The 20118-nt window shown below is 45.7% G+C and overlaps 1 protein-coding gene across 1 annotated transcript in view; it reads left to right on the forward strand.

Moving 5' to 3' along the window:
* Positions 1 to 20118, forward strand: part of CERKL (ceramide kinase like) — a 271505-nt gene that overhangs the window by 204092 nt on the left and 47295 nt on the right. Inside the window, exon 7 of the mRNA XM_068245419.1 lies at positions 16910 to 16984. Coding sequence (XP_068101520.1) covers positions 16910 to 16984 — 75 coding nt within the window. The remainder of the gene's footprint in view (positions 1 to 16909; positions 16985 to 20118) is intronic.

Raw genomic sequence — 20118 nt, forward strand, 5'->3', positions numbered from 1 at the left:
TATGTGTGTCAGCTTCCCCATATGCAAAGCGGCAAGCAGATTGCTGCCGTTGTCGCACACCACGTTGCCTATCTCCAGGTGGTGCGGGGTCAGCCACTCATCCACCTGTTTCTTAAGAGCAGCCAGGAGAGCTGCTCCAGCGTGACTCTCCGCTTTGAGACAAGACATGTCTAAGATGGCGTGACACCGTCTTACCTGGCATGCAGCATAGGCCCTGCGGAGCTGGGGCTGTGTAGCTGGAGAGGAGAACTGCCACTCAGCCAAGGAGGAGGAGGACAGCGAAGAGCATGTAGCAGGAGGAGAGGAGGTGGCAGGAGGCCTGCCTGCAAGCCGTGGAGGTGTCACAATTTGGTCCGCTGCGCCCTGCTTGCCATCGTTCACCACCAGGTTCACCCAATGGGCTGTGTAGGTAATGTAGCGGCCCTGCCCGTGCTTGGCAGACCAGGCATCCGTGGTCAGGTGTACCCTTGACCCAACGCTCTTCGCAAGAGATGACACCACTTGCCTCTCAACTTCACGGTGTAGTTGGGGTATGGCCTTTCTCGAAAAATAAGTGCGGCCTGGCATCTTCCACTGCGGTGTTCCGATGGCCACAAATTTACGGAAGGCCTCAGAGTCCACCAGCCGGTATGGTAACAGCTGCCGAGCTAACAGTTCCGCCACGCCAGCTGTCAGACGCCGGGCAAGGGGGTGACTGGCCGAAATTGGCTTCTTCCGCTCAAACATTTCCTTCATGGACACCTGACTGCTGCTGTGGGCAGAGGAGCAGGAACCGCTCAAGGGCAGAGGCGGAGTGGAGGAGGGTGCCTGTGAAGGTGGAAGGGAGAAAGCGGCAGAAGCAGATAATGCACCTGATGGAGGAGGAAGAGGAGAAGGAGGGTGGCTTTGCTTTTGTGTGCTGCTGCTGCTTTTGCTCAGGTGGCCATCCCATTGCTGTTTGTGCCTTTTCTCCAGGTGCCTTCGTAAGGCACTTGTCCCTACGTGAGTGTTGGCCTTTCCACGGCTCAATTTTTGTTGGCAGAGCGAACAGATGGCTTTGGTCCGATCTGAGGCACACACATTAAAAAATTTCCACACCGCTGAGCCACCCTGGGATGTGGGCACTATGGGGACCTCAGCAGCTGATGCTGAAGGGCAAGTTGGCTGGCTGTACATAGGTGGCGATACATGGTGCCGGACTCTGCCACCAGCTGTTTCTGACGAAGAGCTGCCCCAGCTTCTTTCAGCAACTTCTCTCCTCCTACTACTCTCTGACTCCCCCTCTGAACTGTCCCCCTCTTCATCTCCTCTATTGGGAACATACAGAGGATCCCTATCATCGTCATCATCGTAATCATCCTGCCCAGCTTCGCTTGCCTCAGACAAATCCAAACATGCACCATCAGTAGGTCCTTCATCCTCCTTACACGTTACATCCATAGTGTTGCCGGGTAACTCAAATATATGAGCTGGTGAAAATTCATCTGGCTGTAACAACAATGGCTGTGCATCAGTGATTTCAACACTAAATAATTCTTGCGAAGTGTCAAATGCAGCGGAAGTGGTGCTAGTAGTAGCGCTGGTGGCTGAGCAAGATGAGGTGTTCTGTGTCGCTAAATACTCAACCACGTCCTGACAATCTTGGGAGGTGATGGGACGTGCCTTCTTCCGAGCACTGTACTGTGGGCCAGGTCCACACGAAATTACATTTACACGACCTCGCGCAGACCTGCCGGGTGGCCTTCCTCTGGCTCTGGCACTACCTCTTCCTCTACCTGTTTTGTCCATATCGGGTATGCACGGAGTGGTATATCACACTGCGTGCACTCACGTAGGTAGGTGGGTTCACTTAACTGCACAGGTATGCGCACAGATGCGGTGGGTTCACTGAACACAACAGGTATGCAGTGGCGGGTTCACTGAACAGGTATACAGTGGCGGGTCCACTGAACAGAACAGGTATGCAGTGGCGGGTTCACTGAACAGGTATACAGTGGCGGGTTCACTGAACAGAACAGGTATGCAGTGGCGGGTTCACTAAACAGAACAGGTATACAGTGGCGGGTTCACAGAACAGGTATGCAGTGGCAGGTTCACTGAACACAACAGGTATGCAGTGGCGGGTTCACTGAACAGGTATACAGTGGCGGGTCCACTGAACAGAACAGGTATGCAGTGGCGGGTTCACTGAACAGGTATACAGTGGCGGGTTCACTGAACAGAACAGGTATGCAGTGGCGGGTTCACTAAACAGAACAGGTATACAGTGGCGGGTTCACAGAACAGGTATGCAGTGGCGGGTTCACAGAACAGGTATGCAGTGGCAGGTTCACTGAACACAACAGGTATGCAGTGGCAGGTTCACTGAACACAACAGGTATACAGTGGCGGGTTCACTGAACAGGTATACAGTGGCGGGTTCACTAAACAGAACAGGTATACAGTGGCGGGTTCACTAAACAGAACAGGTATACAGTGGTGGGTTCACTGAACACAACAGGTATGCAGTGGCGGGTTCACTGAACAGGTATACAGTGGCGGGTCCACTGAACAGAACAGGTATGCAGTGGCGGGTTCACTGAACAGGTATACAGTGGCGGGTCCACTGAACAGAACAGGTATGCAGTGGCGGGTTCACTAAACAGAACAGGTATACAGTGGCGGGTTCACTAAACAGAACAGGTATACAGTGGCGGGTTCACAGAACAGGTATGCAGTGGCAGGTTCACTGAACACAACAGGTATGCAGTGGCGGGTTCACTGAACAGGTATACAGTGGCGGGTCCACTGAACAGAACAGGTATGCAGTGGCGGGTTCACTAAACAGAACAGGTATACAGTGGCGGGTTCACTAAACAGAACAGGTATACAGTGGTGGGTTCACAGAACAGGTATGCAGTGGCAGGTTCACTGAACACAACAGGTATGCAGTGGCGGGTTCACTGAACAGGTATACAGTGGCGGGTCCACTGAACAGAACAGGTATGCAGTGGCGGGTTCACTGAACAGGTATACAGTGGCGGGTCCACTGAACAGAACAGGTATGCAGTGGCGGGTTCACTAAACAGAACAGGTATACAGTGGCGGGTTCACTAAACAGAACAGGTATACAGTGGCGGGTTCACAGAACAGGTATGCAGTGGCAGGTTCACTGAACACAACAGGTATGCAGTGGTGGGTTCACAGAACAGGTATGCAGTGGTGGGTTCACAGCACAGGTATGCAGTGGTGGGTTCAATGAACAGGTATACAGTGGCGGGTCCACTGAACAGAACAGGTATGCAGTGGCAGGTTCACTGAACAGGTATGCAGTGGTGGGTTCACAGAACAGGTATGCAGTGGTGGGTTCACAGAACAGGTATGCAGTGGTGGGTTCACAGCACAGGTATGCAGTGGCGGGTTCAATGAACAGAACAGGTATGCAGTGGCAGGTTCACTGAACAGGTATGCAGTGGTGGGTTCACAGCACAGGTATGCAGTGGTGGGTTCACAGCACAGGTATGCAGTGGTGGGTTCACTGAACAGGTATGCAGTGGTGGGTTCACAGCACAGGTATGCAGTGGTGGGTTCACAGCACAGGTATGCAGTGGTGGGTTCACAGCACAGGTATGCAGTGGTGCGTTCACAGAACAGGTATGCAGCCAGACAGGAACAAGTTAAGCCTAACTAATCTTTCCCTGAGAGACAGTCTGCAGCAGCTCGCCCTACTCTCACTAACGCAGGCAGCACACGAGTGACCGTAATGGCCGCCGCTGCCTGCCTTATATAAGGGGGGTGGGGCTCCAGGGGCTAGTGTAGCCTAATTGGCTACACTGGGCCTGCTGACTGTGATGTAGAGGGTCAAAGTTGACCCTCCATGTGCATTATGGGGCAAACCGAACTTCCGCAAAGGTTCGCCTGCGGGACGCGAACCCGAACCACTGAAGTTCGCATGGAACCGTTCGCAGGCGAACCGTTCGGCCCAACTCTAGTTATTATAAGCGTATGTAACCCACCTTTGTGGGTAACTAGTCCACATCAGCAGAAAGTGTGTTTGATTGACTCTGTTCCAAGGTGCATATAATTTGCATGCAAGGCAGAATTATTTATGTATTACTGACCATATTTACATGTGGGTATAAAGTCTCCAATTTTGTTCATGAAGCAGTGATGGGTATCTTTCAGGTTTAGTGATCATGTGACCAAATTAACAATCTATTACTATCAACACAGATACTATTCATTCCAATATTTGTAAAGCGCTTTTCTCCTGTCCAATATGAAATTCCCCCTTTTTTTTACCTCTCTCTTGCTCTCAGAAGCCATTTTCTGCTAGGAAAGTGTTTTATAGTTGGAATTTCTTATCAGTGAGGGTCACACTGTAGCCACTTCCTGTCTGAGTCAGGACTGAGTCAGCCACTTGCATACCTGATATTTAACTCTTTCAGGTAGAGAAAGAAAAAAAGGAACACAGCATAGTTATTTGTGCGCTATGCACTATACATACACGTCTATCTCATCATGTCACATGTCAGTTCGGGTATCCTTTAAATATTCCATGTGATAACAGGATGCAAGTGATGAGTTGCAGAAAATCAGGGCTGCTCACAGTCCACAGGGCCCTTTTCTGGTGGCTCAATGAAAGTCCCGGCAGTCCATGCAAATGCTGCCACCAGCAGACAGGAAAAGGTTATGCATGGTTCATGACATGTTCATTACCAGCATAGCACCAATGAAAAGCTAATGAGATAGATGAAAGAGAGCCCGTAGTGGGCCCCTCTTGTTCAGGGGCCCTGGTGCGGTCCCAACTTTTGCATCCCCTTTAGCTACATCACTGCTGTGATTGATCTTCCTGCATCTTCAGGTGAGTATTCAGCTTAAGTTTCTTTGTTATGCTGGCAGACACACACCATCAGAGGTAACATTAGACCTGAAAGGATTGCAAGGTTAGCTGCAGTCCACAGTTATCTTCATATTCTGTGATGCAAATTCAAGCTTTATCGAGTATATGAATATGTTGGTTGTAATTTTAACTTGTACAAATTGATGTAGGCAGGAGGTCTAAGTAACAAAATGCACATGGCTGTACAGAGACGTTGCCATGACTTTTGCATCAAAATAAGGCAGACAACAATGAGACCTACTGTATCTCTCCCAATGAGACCATATCAGGCCGCTAGTGAAGGATGTTTATCATAGGAAAAACATGTCAAATTTCTATTTTCCATGAAGTCAGTGCAATGATGTGCTGCTACAGTGACTCAGATATTGTGCAGTCATGTATTACCAATGCCTGAACATATGGTAGTGCCCCAAGCCTCTCTGTCGGCTATTTCCATTGGCATTTGTTGCTGAGGAATCCATTTAGGAAGCCAAATAGGCTAAGTTAGAGATGGTCACCACAAAGGCATGGACAGCAGAAATAAATAGCTAAATGGAACACATAAAATAGGATGTGTGTTTATATTTAGAAATAGTGCAGGGAGGTATAAAAACAGCTTTGGAATTATGGGTTGAGGATTGGTACACATGTACACCTTTTGAGACCTTCTATATAGAGTGATGTTTGAATGTTTAAGTATTTCTGCTTCAATTGCAAAATATTCATATAGCAAAAAAAAAGTAAAAGGTGTTTGCATACATATGAGATGGACATTTATCTATTTTTCCTATGTCACATTCACACACAGTAGGCTGAGCAGAATCATCTGCCAGGCAACCTAGGTAGATGCTCTGTGAAGAGGAAAGGAGCCTAAACCCCTGTGCTGGACAGAGGGAGCGATTTTGACAATACTGTGCAAGTCTGTGTAGTTGTCGTCAGATGGTGCTGCTCTCTAGGGTGCCACTCTAGGTGGTATATAATCTGCAGTAGACGGGAATTGGTGAAAAAACAAGGGGTGGGTGGAGAGCGCACTCAGGTTGTCATTCAATAAAAATGACCAGCTGGCTGAGGAATAGAGATTGCCTGAACGGTTCGCCGGCAAACAGTTCCCGGCGAACTTCCGTGATTCGCGTTCGCGGAGAACCGCAAGCTTTTCCGGAAGTTCGATTCACCCCCATAGTGCATCATTAGGGTTAACTTTGACCCTCTACATCACAGTCAGCAGGCACATTGTAGCCAATCAGGCTACACTCCCTCCTGGAGCCACTCCCCCCCTTATAAAAGGCAGGCAGCGTCAGGCATTGGACTCACTCGTGTGCCTGCAGTAATTAGAGAAGGGAGAGCTGCTGCATAGAGAGCTATAGGTAAAGCATAGTTAGGCTCTTGTAGGCTTGTTAGCTTGCTCCTTGCTGATTCTTATTGCTAAAAAAGCACCCCTCAACAGCTCTTCAGAGAGCTAATTTTGTTTTTGTGATCTATTTTTTTTTTTGTGTGTGTGGCCCACTTGCATTATATACAGCCCTGTCAGTCAGTCGCAGCTGGCCTTTGGTGTAATTGCTACTGTGCCACTGCCAGGCCCAGCATATTCAGTGACTACCTATGTGTGTGATAGGCAGCTGCAGATTTGTAATCCCAATCACTGCACCTGTTCACTGTTTAGTGCACCTACCTACCTACCTACGTGAGCGCACGCATTGTTAATACCACCAGTCATTGCACCTGTTCACAGCGGTACCTGTGTGTGTGTGTGAGACAGGAGCACATTTGTAATACCCATCACTGCATATACCTACCTGTTGTGCACAGTGCACCCACCTACCTACGTGAGCGCACGCAGTGTCACTGTGCCTGTCGGGTACCTGTCTGTGTGTGGCAGGTGCACATTGTAATACCCATCACTGCATATACCTACCTGTTGTTCCCTTTAGTGCACCCATCTAACCTACGTGAGCGCATGCAGTGTCACTGTGCTTGTCCGGTACCTGTGTGTGTGTGACAGGTGCACATTTGTAATACCAGTCATTGCATAATTGTTCACAGTACCTGTGTGACCGCACGCTGTGTAATATACCACTCCGAGCATACCTGTTAACCGCACCTGTGTGACAGCTGCACATTGTATTGTAATACCAGTCACTGCATACCTTTCACTGCATCTGTGACTGTACATTGTATTATACCTGGCAGTCAGTGCATACCTTTCACTTGAATGGATGGCAGACTTGCCCTCCATAACAGATTCTCGTTAAAGGTAGTAAAGTAGATTAGTGTCATATACAGCAGGGCCTCGAAAGTCCTCCTGTATTATTATTTTTTGTCACTACCTCGGGACTTGCATGCCATGCCTGCTGCCTTCCTTGGATGTTCGGTGGTAGCTGTTTCTCTGGCTCCAACTCCGGACCGGAATCGAACCCTGACTCCCCGGCCGTACGCTTTCTTTAACAATGATAGAGAAAGAACCATTGACAGTATGAGCAGGGGTGGCACACCCAAGATAATAAGGCTGTAGCTTCATTGTGGACAGACCAAATTCGATCAGCTGGACAGTCACTGTTGTTCTGTCATTGAGCTACCTCAGCCCGGCGACCATATGGGCTTGAAAACCGCCATGATCTGCACTCTTGCCATGGTGCGCACCAGTCCAGCACGGCCGTCACTACACAAACAGCTGTTTGCGGTGAGTTACACAGTGAGTTTGGTGTGTCAGTGTGAAGCAGTGCTCTAATTACACTCCCTGATTGATATATACACATACAAGATGTTTTAAAGCACTTTAGGCCTCCAATTTGGCATGCAATGTGATTTCTGCCCTTAAAACGCTGCTTTGCGTCAAATCCAGATTTTTCCCCGGGACTTTTGGCGTCTATCCCACTCATTCATGCAAAAACTCAGATGTTAGACCCCTTGAAACATCTTTTCCATCACTTTTGTGGCCAGCATAAATGTTTCTAGTTTTCAAAGTTTGCCTCCCCATTGAAGTCTATTGTGGTTTGCAAAAGTTCGCAAACGTTTGCGGAGGTTCGCGAACCTAAAATCGGAGGCTCGGGCCATCTCTACTGAGGAATAATCTCACCTGGATCTGTGGCTGATTGTCCCATACGTACGGGGTGACCAGCAGGAAGGTTCCCGGTCCAAGTGGAACAAAGCCTTTCTGCTGGCCACCCTGTATGGGACAGTCAGCCACAGATCCAGGTGAGAATATTCCTCAGCAAGCTGGTAATTTTTTTTGAATGACAACCTGAGTGCTCTCTCCCCCCACCCCTTGTTTTTTCACCCATCCCCCACATCCCACTGTCTACTAGGCAGGTGCTTGGGGCCTAGTGGGTGCCAAGGGGCTCACCTGTCACCTTCTTTGACCCCACTCCACATCAACTTACCAAAAGGACCACAAGGGGGCTCCAAATCTACCACCTTGCCTAGTACCCAGTTACATCTTAATCCATCTCTGACAGTAGGTAGTAAAAATCTAGAAAATCTGACAGGTTTGTGGACTAGTTCTGGTTCACCATGAGCTTGCTGGGCAATCTGTGAGGCCTGGAACCCACTAGAGCATTTTTTGGAGTGTTTAGGGAACGCTTTAAATCGCTAGTGGTTTCCCTAAACGCCAATGTAAATAGATGGGACAGATTACACTACAGCGAATGCGATTAAGAAAGTTGCAATCGCAGGACATGCAGCATTTTGGGAGCGTTTCCATTCTAACAAATTGTTTAGGAGCAGGGAACTTGCTCCCAAAATCGCTTGCAATTGCAATAGCGTATTGCACTTTCTAGTGGGTTCCAGGCCTCACTCTAGGAGTTTCAAGTCCTACTCCATAGAGCTGTATTAATCCATGCCATGCAGAGTCGGGACAAGGTCCTTCAGCACCCAAGGCTGAGACACCAAAGTGCGCCCCCCCATACCTCCCACCCCAGCCGTCAGACACTGAATGCTATTAGACTAATAGGTGCCACAAGGCCCCCAACCTCCCCAACACCTTAATCTCTAGTTATCTGGCTTGCAGTCACTGTCATGTATCCCCTTTTCTTATTTCTTTCTGCTTCAAACACAATTGGGAATGACCGCTGAATGAATTGTGTGCCCCCCTCCTCCACTGCGCCCCGAGGCTGGAGCCTCTTCAGCCTCTGCCTCGGCCTGGCCCTGATGCCATGCACCGAGGATCAACCAGTCCGAAACAGTCTGTATGCATGTTAGTTTAGCTTTGTTCTGTAATATTAACAAGCTGACACATAATTGCATTCCAGCGGTTCTGGAGGTGTGTTTAGCTATCAGGGACAACAAAGATATGATTTGCATATTGGGCAGTGATGTACTATGGGACACCTTAGAGCTCACTCCAACCTGAATAATTGCAAATACCTTCTGTTAAAGAAGGCAAATTTCTGTTTTGCGTAGCATTTTACACACCTCTCACACACTCCTAGGAATTCTGGTTCACCATGAGCTTGCTGGGCAATATGTAAGTTTATTTGCAAAAGCACTTCCTGGATGAGAGTGGAACAGTCAGACTGTCAGAATGGTGTGTACATGAGTAGGGAGGCTGACAGGCATCTTTGTTTAGGTCCAGTCTATGGAGTATTTTAGTAAAGAAAGAAGAAAATACTGAGAATCACCCATAAGGAGATGGACTAGTCCAAAACCTGTCAGATTTTTACGAACGCCTGTAAATGACCGTGCTATAGGAAAAAATAATTTATAGTCTATCTCACAAGTTTACATGTCATATGCATGCATATACAGAATCTTCTAAAAAAATTAGCATATTGTGATAAAGTTCAATATTTTCTGTAATGTACTGATAAACATTAGACTTTCATATATTTTAGATTCAAATACACACAACTGAAGTAGTTCAAGCCTTTTATTGTTTTAATATTTGATTTTGGCATACAGCTCATGAAAACCCAAATTTCCTATCTCAAAAAATTAGCATATTTCATCCGACCAATAAAAGAAAAGTGTTTTTAAAACAAAAAAAGTCAACCTTCAAATAATTATGTTCAGTTATGCACTCAATACTTGGTCGGGAATCCTTTTGAAGAAATGACTGCTTCAATGCGGCATGGCATGGAGGCAATCAGCCCGTGGCACTCCTCAGGTGTTATGGAGGCCCAGGATGCTTCTATAGCGACCTTAAGCTCATACAGAATGTTGGGTCTTGCATCTCTCAACTTTCTCTTCACAGTATCCCACAGATTCTCTGTGGGGTTCAGGTCAGGAGAGTTGGCAGGCCAATTGAGCACAGTAATACCATGGTCAGTAAACCATTTACCAGTGGTTTTGGCACTATGAGCAGGTGCCAGGAAATCTTCATCTCCATAAAGCTTTTCAGCAGATGGAGGCATGAAGTGCTCCAAAATCTCCTGATAGCTAGCTGCATTGACCCTGTCCTTGATAAAACACAGTGGACCAACACCAGCAGCTGACATGGCACCCCAGACCATCACTGACTGTGGGTACTTGACACTGGACTTCAGGCATTTTGGCATTTCCCTCTCCCCAGTCTTCCTCCAGACTCTGGCACCTTGATTTCCGAATGACATGTAAGTTACTTTCATCCGAAAAAAGTACTTTGGACCACTGAGCAACAGTCCAGTGCTGCTTCTCTGTAGCCCAGGTCAGGCGCTTCTGCCACTGTTTCTTGTTCAAAAGTGAGTTCATGCTTCCATCTGCTGAAAAGCTTTATGGAGATGAAGATTTCATTTTTCAGCACGACCTGGCACCTGCTCACAGTGCCAAAACCACTGGTAAATGGTTTACTGACCATGGTATTACTGTGCTCAATTGGCCTGCCAACTCTCCTGACCTGAATCCCATAGAGAATCTGTGGGATATTGTGAAGAGAAAGTTGATAGACGCAAGACCCAACACTCTGGATGAGCTTAAGGCCGCTATCGAAGCATCCTGGGCCTCCATAACACCTGAGCAGTGCCACAGGCTGATTGCCTCCATGCCACGCCGCATTGAAGCAGTCATTTCTGCAAAAGGATTCCCGACCAAGTATTGAGTGCATAACTGAACATAATTATTTGAAGGTTGACTTTTTTGTTTTAAAAACACTTTTCTTTTATTGGTCGGATGAAATATGCTAATTTTTTGAGATAGGAAATTTGGGTTTTCATGAGCTGTATGCCAAAATCATCAATATTAAAACAATAAAAGGCTTGAACTACTTCAGTTGTGTGTATTTGAATCTAAAATATATGAAAGTCTAATGTTTATCAGTACATTACAGAAAATAATGAACTTGATCACAATATGCTAATTTTTTTAGAAGATCCAGTACAAGGATTTTAAATTTTACAGTTTTTAGCGATCGTGATCCCTCTTGCAACTCTGCATGGACAGAGATGGAAAGTTTGCCCAGCCCTGCCCTAGACTATGATGGACTAATAAGTATGGTAGGGATTAGATTGTGAGCTCCTCTGAGGGACAGTTAAGTGACAAGTCTATTAATTTATACTCTTTAAAGAGAAACTCCGACCAAGAATTGAACTTTATCCCAATCTGTAGCTGATACCCCCTTTTACATGAGAAATCTATTCCTTTTCACAAACAGACCATCAGGGGGAGCTGTATGGCTGATATAGTGGTGAAACCCCTCCCACAAAGAAATTCTGAGTACGTACTCTTGGCAGTTTCCTGTCTGTGAACCCTGTTGCATTGTGGGAAATAGCTTTTTACAGCTGTTTCCAACTGCCAAAACAGCATGCAGCAGCTACATCACCTGCCAACAGTAAAAATGTCACCATGTAATATATGTCAGAATGTAAATCAGGGATTTAAAAGATTTTACAATGGGCAAACACTGACTAAATCATTTATACATAATTATTGTAAAAATGAAGCACTTTTTTTATTACATTATTTTCACTGGAGTTCCTCTTTAAAGCGCTGCGGATGATGTAGGCGCTAAATAATTAATAATAATTTCCATAAATTGGCATACTGGCCACAAAGCAGCATTCTGTGTGCCTGGCTGCAAGTTGCCTGATGTCACTGCCTTGGAGCCTCCATTAAATTCTATTTTGCTTTATTAATGAGGCAGAGCAAAATTCAATAACCCACAGGAGCAGCTCTACAGTGATCAAGGCAATATACGATGGGTAGTGCAGTAGTTACTGCATGTCATTGGTCTTGGTGTCCCTTTATTAAATAATCCCGTATATATATTTATTGAAGTGTATATACATTCCAAAGAGAGCATTAACTTGAGGATAAAGAACAGAATCACACTCTGATCCAGAACATCATTGGCTTCAAAATGAATTACAAGCTTATAAAGCATTTCCTCAGCACTGTTCATTTCTCCGATATTTCTAGACCAAATACTAAAGCATTGCTGAGCTTTTCAGCAGAATCTTAGCCATGCTTGAGTGGCAAGTCATTACATCACATTTATCTCCTTGGTGTGGGGGACATTAACAGCCTTATGAATATTCATGTCATCTGGTTAATTAACTTAATTGTTCTACAGAAAGTGCTTTCTCATCCAAGGACATTCTTTATTTCTGTCTTGCAGTTTTCCGTTGAAATAATCATCCTTGTCTGATGTCTTCTCTGTTTTTCAGAGCTGAAGAATGAGTGTAGAGGCTTGAATGGTTTGATATCGTGTCCACGTGTCGTGTGCACATCAGCGTGTGTTGAAGTGTGTATCAATATTCTAATGTTAGGCTGTATTTTTGTTTATTGGCACATTCTAAGCAAGAGAGGTTGTATAGTAACTATGAAGAATCGTCTTTGACCCTCCCCCCATCCTTCTCCTTGATTTATGGTGATGGCTTTGTGACAGTAGCCATGGTTGGCAAGTGCCCAAAAAGTGTTTTTTTGCTGCATAATTCATTATTTTTTTCTTTGCATGAACAATGAAATACCATGTAGACAAAAGCTTCACATCTAGGGAGCCTACCGTACAAACAAGCAGCGTCAGGGCATGACTTAGGGTAGCGAAAAGCAAAATATAAAGTGCAATGACAAGAGGTTCTGATTACTAAACATTGAATGGCATGTAGCTATGACATCTGAAGGCCCATACCGACCATGTGAGATTTATGTTGATTTTTCCATCGTCCGGTGATTTTTTTTTGAGTGACCAGTTATTGTTTCCATGACCTAGCTATGTGGGTACAGTGGCACAATTACACGAAGAACATTTGGCAATGCGTGGCGTTAACTACTGTCATGGCGGTTTAACACATGCAGATGAGCACTACAATATTATTAATCACGGTTCTATATCCATGGGTATATATGAAAAGGACTAGATAACTATAAGAAAAGTACCCTCAAAGGATTGAACCCCATTATAATTCAAAAAAGAAGATCCAAATGCGTATGTCAAAATTATGAATAATAACTTTATTTCCTAGCACAGTCGCAAACATTTAAAATCCATAAAAAAAATGATTTTAAATGTTTGTGACTGTGCTAGGAAATAAAGTTATTATTCATAATTTTGACATACGCATTTGGATCTTCTTTTTTGAATTATTATGGGGTTCAATCCTTTGAGGATACTTTTCTTATAGTTATCAACTACTGTCATGGTGGATCGGATCTTTAAGATCCCTGACAACTCTGGCAAAGTGCTGCGATCGTTTGGACTCTTGTTCGCCCCATTGTGTGCCGCTGCGTGTTCCTGTGGGCAGGAAGATGGGTTGGGTAACACTTGTTGTCTGATGATGTCGCTGCAATCCATTTTCCTGCATCGTTAAAGAGTAACTGTTAGGCATAAAATACAAAATCAATTCTCTATTGCAGGCTGTTACAAGGGTAAAAAGGATGCTAACCAGGCAATTCAAAACTTTAAAATCAATCTTACTTTTTTTCCAATTAGGTTTTCTCTCCCCATGCCCCCAGGCTCTATATTGGTACACAGACGCAAAAGAGAAGTGACATGGCATGCGGAATCAGCCTGATTGGCTGAAGCCTCTGTCGCTTACCTCTCTCCTTTCTGATTGGCCGCCTGGTCTCTCCTTCACTACAGTGGTCGCAGACGCTGTTAGGGCACAGGAAGGGGGGCCAGAGACTATCTCCTGTCATTGTCCTATGATCCCCTCCTCCAGTGACATGTCCGCCACCTCTCCGCACGCCTTCTGCATCTGCCGCCTGCCGCATTCCCCCTCATCCCCGCATTGCACATTGGGAAAGGATAAAGGCGGCGCACACAGGCTCACCTAATAATGGTTCCAGGCGCTGCAGTTTCCTTCTATACTCTCAGCAATCTCTGCATCTTGGATCCATTATAAGGTGAGTCTGTGCCTGCTGCATCTATCCTCCCTGCTGTGCTAAGAATTAGTGCGGGGATGAGGGGGGGGAGGGGGTATTCTTTAACCTGGATGGCACAAGATGGCCACTGTCAGGAGGATGATTAAAGTTGAAAAAACTATGAAATACAAAATGTGGACAGTGCAATACATGTGTTATATAAGTACAGCAATTCTTTATCTACTTACATATGTATTTTTTGTGGGGGGCATATTATTGCTAACAGTTGCTCTTTAAGCGGAGTATTCAGCTTAAATATCCAAATTCCAAGCATAGCCTTGTTGTATGATACACATAAATAGGTACTGTAGTGACATATGGCTGTGGTGGTGGCTGGATGGTGTAATGGTTAAGGGCTCTGCCTCTGACACAGGAGACCAGGGTTCGAATCTCGGCTCTGCCTGTTCAGTAAGCCAGCACCTATTCAGTAGGAGACCTTAGGCAAGTCTCCCTAACACTGCTACTGCCTATAGAGTGTGTCCTAGTGGCTGCTGCTCTGGCGCTTTGAGTCCGCCAGGAGAAAAGCGCGTTATAAATATTATTTGTCTTGTCTTGTCTTGACATATAATAGAATGCATTAAAGTATTCAGGAAACCTAGTTTTCCATACTTTATATTATCACACAGAAGCACACAATGACAGTGCAGACATTCCCTAAGAATCAAAAAATACACAAATCAAAGGGTGCATAATGCTGTTACTTCAATGCTTGCAACGTAACAAAATATAACTGGTGAGATTTGGGAAGCAGAACAGTTAGTTGTGGTTCTCCTGGAGACTAGTAAAAAATGAAACTAAATGCCAGTGGAAAGACATAAGTATGTCTTGACTTCAGTATGCTGTGCAGCTGCATGATTTTCAGGCTGACCTTGTGGAAGTATCCTACTCCTCAGTAAACAAATGCAACTTGGAAAAGGGAAACCAGTAAAGTATACACATGAATGTGTGTATAGGCACAAAGTATAGACTTTTCCCCCACTGAACCGCACCACAAGTGTGCTGGCTGTCACAGCTGTCACTTATCTCTTGCCCGTCATATGTAGCTACAGGTGCCCCTTAGTAATAGGTAGCCAGAGGTACCCTCATAATATGTAGCTGGAGGAGCTCCCAAGTTTTAGGTAAATAGAGAAACCTCAGTATCAAGTAGCTACAGGTGCCCCTGACTGAAGGGAGATCTCATCATAATACAGAGAGCAGGGTGAGTAACCTCTCATTTACACTCCACTTAGGGAAGTAGGGAGGGAGGCACTCAGGGAGGGGAGTGAGCCGCCTTTCCATCATCAGGCGCTTGTAGACAAGTGCCTACAGTGCCTTAGGGTAAATCCGGCCCTGAATACACCCACAGAGAATATGAAACCAATTGTTTTTGATAGATTCCTAATCCCTATAACATTTTTTAGAGAGAAAGGGGTGGACTGGTCTGCAACATACCTTAGAAAGAAAGAAAGATTGTTTTACCCAACCCACAATAAAATGAGATGAGTCATGGAAAGTGATGAGTGATTAAAGGGAACCAGAGACGCCAGGAAAAAGATTTTATACATACCTGGGGCTTCCTCCAGCCCCATACGCACGGATCGCTCCTACGCCGCAGTCCTCCGCTTCCTGTAGCATGCCAGTTCCGGGTCCGTAGTTTCCGTCAGTCGGCCAGTCGGCGTCAGCACGCGGCCAATTGTCCGCATCACCGGGCTCCCAGCATACCATTACGCGTGCGGCTGTATACTGCGCAGCCGCACACGTAAGGGTATGCTGGGAGCCCCTGTGATGCGGACAATTGGCTGCGTCCACCGGAAGTGACGGGACCCGGTACCGGCCGATCCAGGAAGCGGAGGATGGCGGCGTGGGAGCGATCCAGGCTTATGGGGCTGGAAGAAGCCCCAGGTATGTATGAAATCTTTATTTCATTTTCTTAGTCCGGCGTCTCTGGTTCCCTTTAATAGGCACTGGAGAGAATTGCAGTTTGGCTGTCCTCCCTATTTCTGCACCAGGCCTAGAAGACTGGTGCCCCAACCATTCCCATTTTATTAAGGTGTATCCATATAAATGGCCCACCCTGTAGTGTAAAGAATATGTAAAACATATTTTGTTTATAAATTATAAAATAAAGCATTCATTAACCTCTTGACGACCAGCTAACGCCGATTGGCGTAAACTGGTCGTCTGCGGGTTACCATGGAAACGGCCGCTCGATCGAGCGGCCTTTCCATGTCAGTTCACGGAGGGTGTCTCCGTGAACAGCCGGAGAGCCGCCGATCGCAGCTCTCCGGCAAAATGTAAACAGGCGGGGAAGAAATCCCCGCTGTTTACATCATACGGCGCTGCTGCGCAGCAGCGCCGTAAGGCAGATCGGCGATCCCCGGCCTCTGATTGGCCGGGGATCGCCGGCATATGATAGGCTGAAGCCTATCCTTCAATGCGCAGGACGGAACTCCGTCCTGCGCATTGCGGAGAGAGGGAGGGAGGGAGGTAAGGAGGAAGAGGGCGGAAATGGCTGCGGAGGGGGGCTTTGAGGAGCCCCCCCCCGCAAAACGCAGATGGCCAGCGGCGATCAGACCCCCCCAGCAGGACATCCCCCTAGTGGGGAAAAAAGGGGCGTAGTCTGATCGCCCTGCTGCACTCCTGATCGGTGCTGCGGGCTGTAGAGCCCCCGCAGCACCGATCAGTGAAAAATCCATTGGTCGGCAAGTGGTTAACATATATTTGCATGTATTCAAAATTGGCCATGTTTGTATTGCAGCTAATTAATTTGAATTAACTTTTAAGTTGTGTTAATGTTTTTTCTTTTTTGTTTTTTTTATCTAGGCACCACAAATGTTCTGGCTTATTCAGTTCATGGAATTAGACACTATGTAACTGCAGCACTGCACATTATTATGGGTAAGGATCCAATTACTTTCATAAAATGTTTTCAAAATGTTTCTTAATATCCAGTTTAAATAAGGTAAGAGGGGTTCCAGAATATTTTGTGCTCCTATGCAAAGCAAAGTCTAATAATGTCTACTAATTCCTTATTTAGGAACAAGGTGCTTGCGATGTGTGAAAGCTCAGACAGTGGCCCCCAGATAATTTAATTTGAATAAATAAACACATTCTTCATAAACCATTCTCTAGTAGCAGCTGGAGGAGGAGTGACTGGATACAAGTATAATCTCTTGCCTTTGCCCAGTACATGGGCACAAGATATATGGATGTGCTTTTTTATGTTACCTAGCCAAAATTGTAATTAACTAGCTGTGGTTGGGACTTGGTCATTTTTTTCTAAGTCAACATACAGTAAAGGGAGAAGCACTTGCATGTTGTGCATGTATCAGTTCTCTGATTAGATGTTGTAGCATGTTCTGCAGGGTCTGCCAGTGTCTGCATTAGGCAACTACACATGGGTTTTAAAATGTGACTATAACAAGTGTTTCTAAGGTTCACTGAGCATCTGTCTGATGTGAGTCCTGGAGGGAGTATATAAGCCACATGACTCATTTCTCAAGCATATGTAGCAATGTGTAGCTAAAGGCTCTCCTTCTCTTTTTTTCTCTCCCCCCCCCCTTTACAGTGTACTAGCATCACCTACAGTACTTCTGACCATTTATTAACACTGCTTTTCCAGGAAAAGGCTGGCACCACAGGCTATCGCCCCATAGCTTTTTTTTTTTTTTTTTTACTGACAATCATGTAATTTTAATGGCATTTCAATAAAGAGCTAATTTTTACATTTTTGTGTGGTGCCAGCCAGCAGGGCCATACCGAGATAATGCATGGACACAGTTGCACTGTGGAGGAGAGACAGGGTAAAGGGAAGAGGGGATATACTATAGAGAGAGGGTGAGGAAGACATGGGGGAGAGTGAGATACACTCGAAATAGAGGTAATTGGATTTAAGAGGGCTGTCACATGGGCAGCCCAAGACCGGGAAGTATTCAGCGAGCTTATCCATCCAGACCTCCCTCAGTGCTTTTTCTCCTATCACTACAGATGTTGGCTGATTGTAAGCATTGTTATCTGTAGCCACTGGCCTCTGCAGCATATTCAGTGAATACAGATAGTAATGAGGACAGCCAACATCTCTAATGAAGGGGGAAGGGAAGCCTTCTGCAAAGTCCTGACTTCCTTATTTTCTAGCACACAGCAGGAGCACAGGGCTGTTCTCCTACATGGCTCTGTGCTCTGAAGTTCCCCACAGCTGCTCCATGTTCTGTACACACGCTGCTATAACATCCAAAGTCATCTGTAGCTGGGAAAGAAAGGGGGCGGAACATAGTGCAGGCAGCTGTAATGCCCCCTGGCCCTAAACTTGCCTATGATGATCACTGATGAAAGCAGTGTAGCCAGGCTGCACAGAATGAAACATGGATACATTTATAAAACCCAACTAAATCTATGGTTGTGGCCTTACACCATACAATTTTTAGGTCTTTTAAATTCAATAAATTTTTCGTAAATGATTTTGTTGTTTGAAAAATCAAACCAATCCACCATACACTAGTCTATGTTTTTCTAAAAATGTATCAGAATTTTCCACCATGGAATGACTATTTGGATTGAATTTCCCAATTGAAGAAAAAAACTATAACATTTTTATTAAAAAAAACCCAACTTGAAAATCAATGTTGTAGTTGAATGACAGTATGTATGAGCACCTTTAGGATTATAATGTCTGCTCTTAAATACTTGTGTCACTGAAAGGGGCCATACACAATTTAAAAATTTTTGACCAGAGAAATCAGATCAAACTCTCCACTTGATCCAATAATTAAAAAAATCAAACCAATATACCATACCCATACCATCAATTTTCCTAAAAACTTAGGAAGATCTATTTGGGCACTTTGATCTGGTTAACCAAACACTGAACACACAGCAGTTAATTTTTTCAGCAACTATAACTCTCTAATATTATAAAAGCGAAAGTTTGGATGTTTGTTACTCAATCACGCAACAATGGCTGAACAGATTTGAATGAAATTTGGCACACACACAGTACATTACCTGGAATAACCTACAGTATATAATAATACTTTTTATTCCCATAAACAAAAAGTGGGCGGAGATGAATACAAATTTTACTGGGAAAATGTAAATTGCAGCCATTCTTACACTGTTAATGGCTCAAGCCTCAAACCTGGTACAGTTGTTCATTGGGTGACTGGGGTTCAAATTCAGAAAAGGGGGTGGAGCCACAGCCAATCAGATTTGTTTCATTTCAATGCAGATTATTGATGCCAAAGACCACAAAGCTCACAAACTGGGTCATTGAGTAATTGTGTGTTAGGGTTAGAAAAGGTGGGCGGAGCTAACACCTGCCAAATACATACCCGGGCAACGCTGGGCCATAAGCCAGTGTGCAGGCCCGGATTTACCTTACAGGAGCCTATAGGCACAGATGTCCTGGCACCCAAAACTTCACCCTCCATGAACCTACAGTCCCCACCAAACCGCACTGCAAGTCTGCTGTCTGTCCTAGGTGTCACTTTTCCCTTACTTCCCTTCCCATCATAGGTAGCTACAGGTACCCCTTAGGGCCCATTCACACTTAGAACCGCAGAACGCCGGCGATTACCGCCGGCGTTTTGCGGGAGTGATTTTCCCGCGATTAGCGCGGAAAAATCACTGGACACTGCGGCGGTTTTGGAGCGATCGCGATTAGCGTGCTGTGCACGCTAATCACGATCGCTAATCGCGGAACGCTCGTCGCCGGCAAACCGCTGCATGCAGCGCGGTTGCGGTTATCGCTAACCGCAACCGCGGCAGTGAGAACACTGCCACTCGCTACATTGTGTAGCGGTTCTTGCAGAACCGCTAGCGGTTTGCCGTGAGCGGGAATCGCTCGATTCCCGCACAAGTGTGAATGGGCCCTAAGTAATAGGTAGCCAGACGTACCCTCAATATTAAGTAGCTAGAGGTGCTCTGAAGAATTAGGTAGCTAGCAGAACCTCAGTATTAAGTAGCTAGAGGTGCCCCTGACTGAAGGGAGATCTCGTCATGATACAGAAAGCAGGGTGAGTAACCTCTCATTTACA

Source organism: Hyperolius riggenbachi, chromosome 7 (genome assembly GCF_040937935.1).
Source record: "Hyperolius riggenbachi isolate aHypRig1 chromosome 7, aHypRig1.pri, whole genome shotgun sequence".
Lineage (NCBI taxonomy): Eukaryota > Metazoa > Chordata > Amphibia > Anura > Hyperoliidae > Hyperolius > Hyperolius riggenbachi.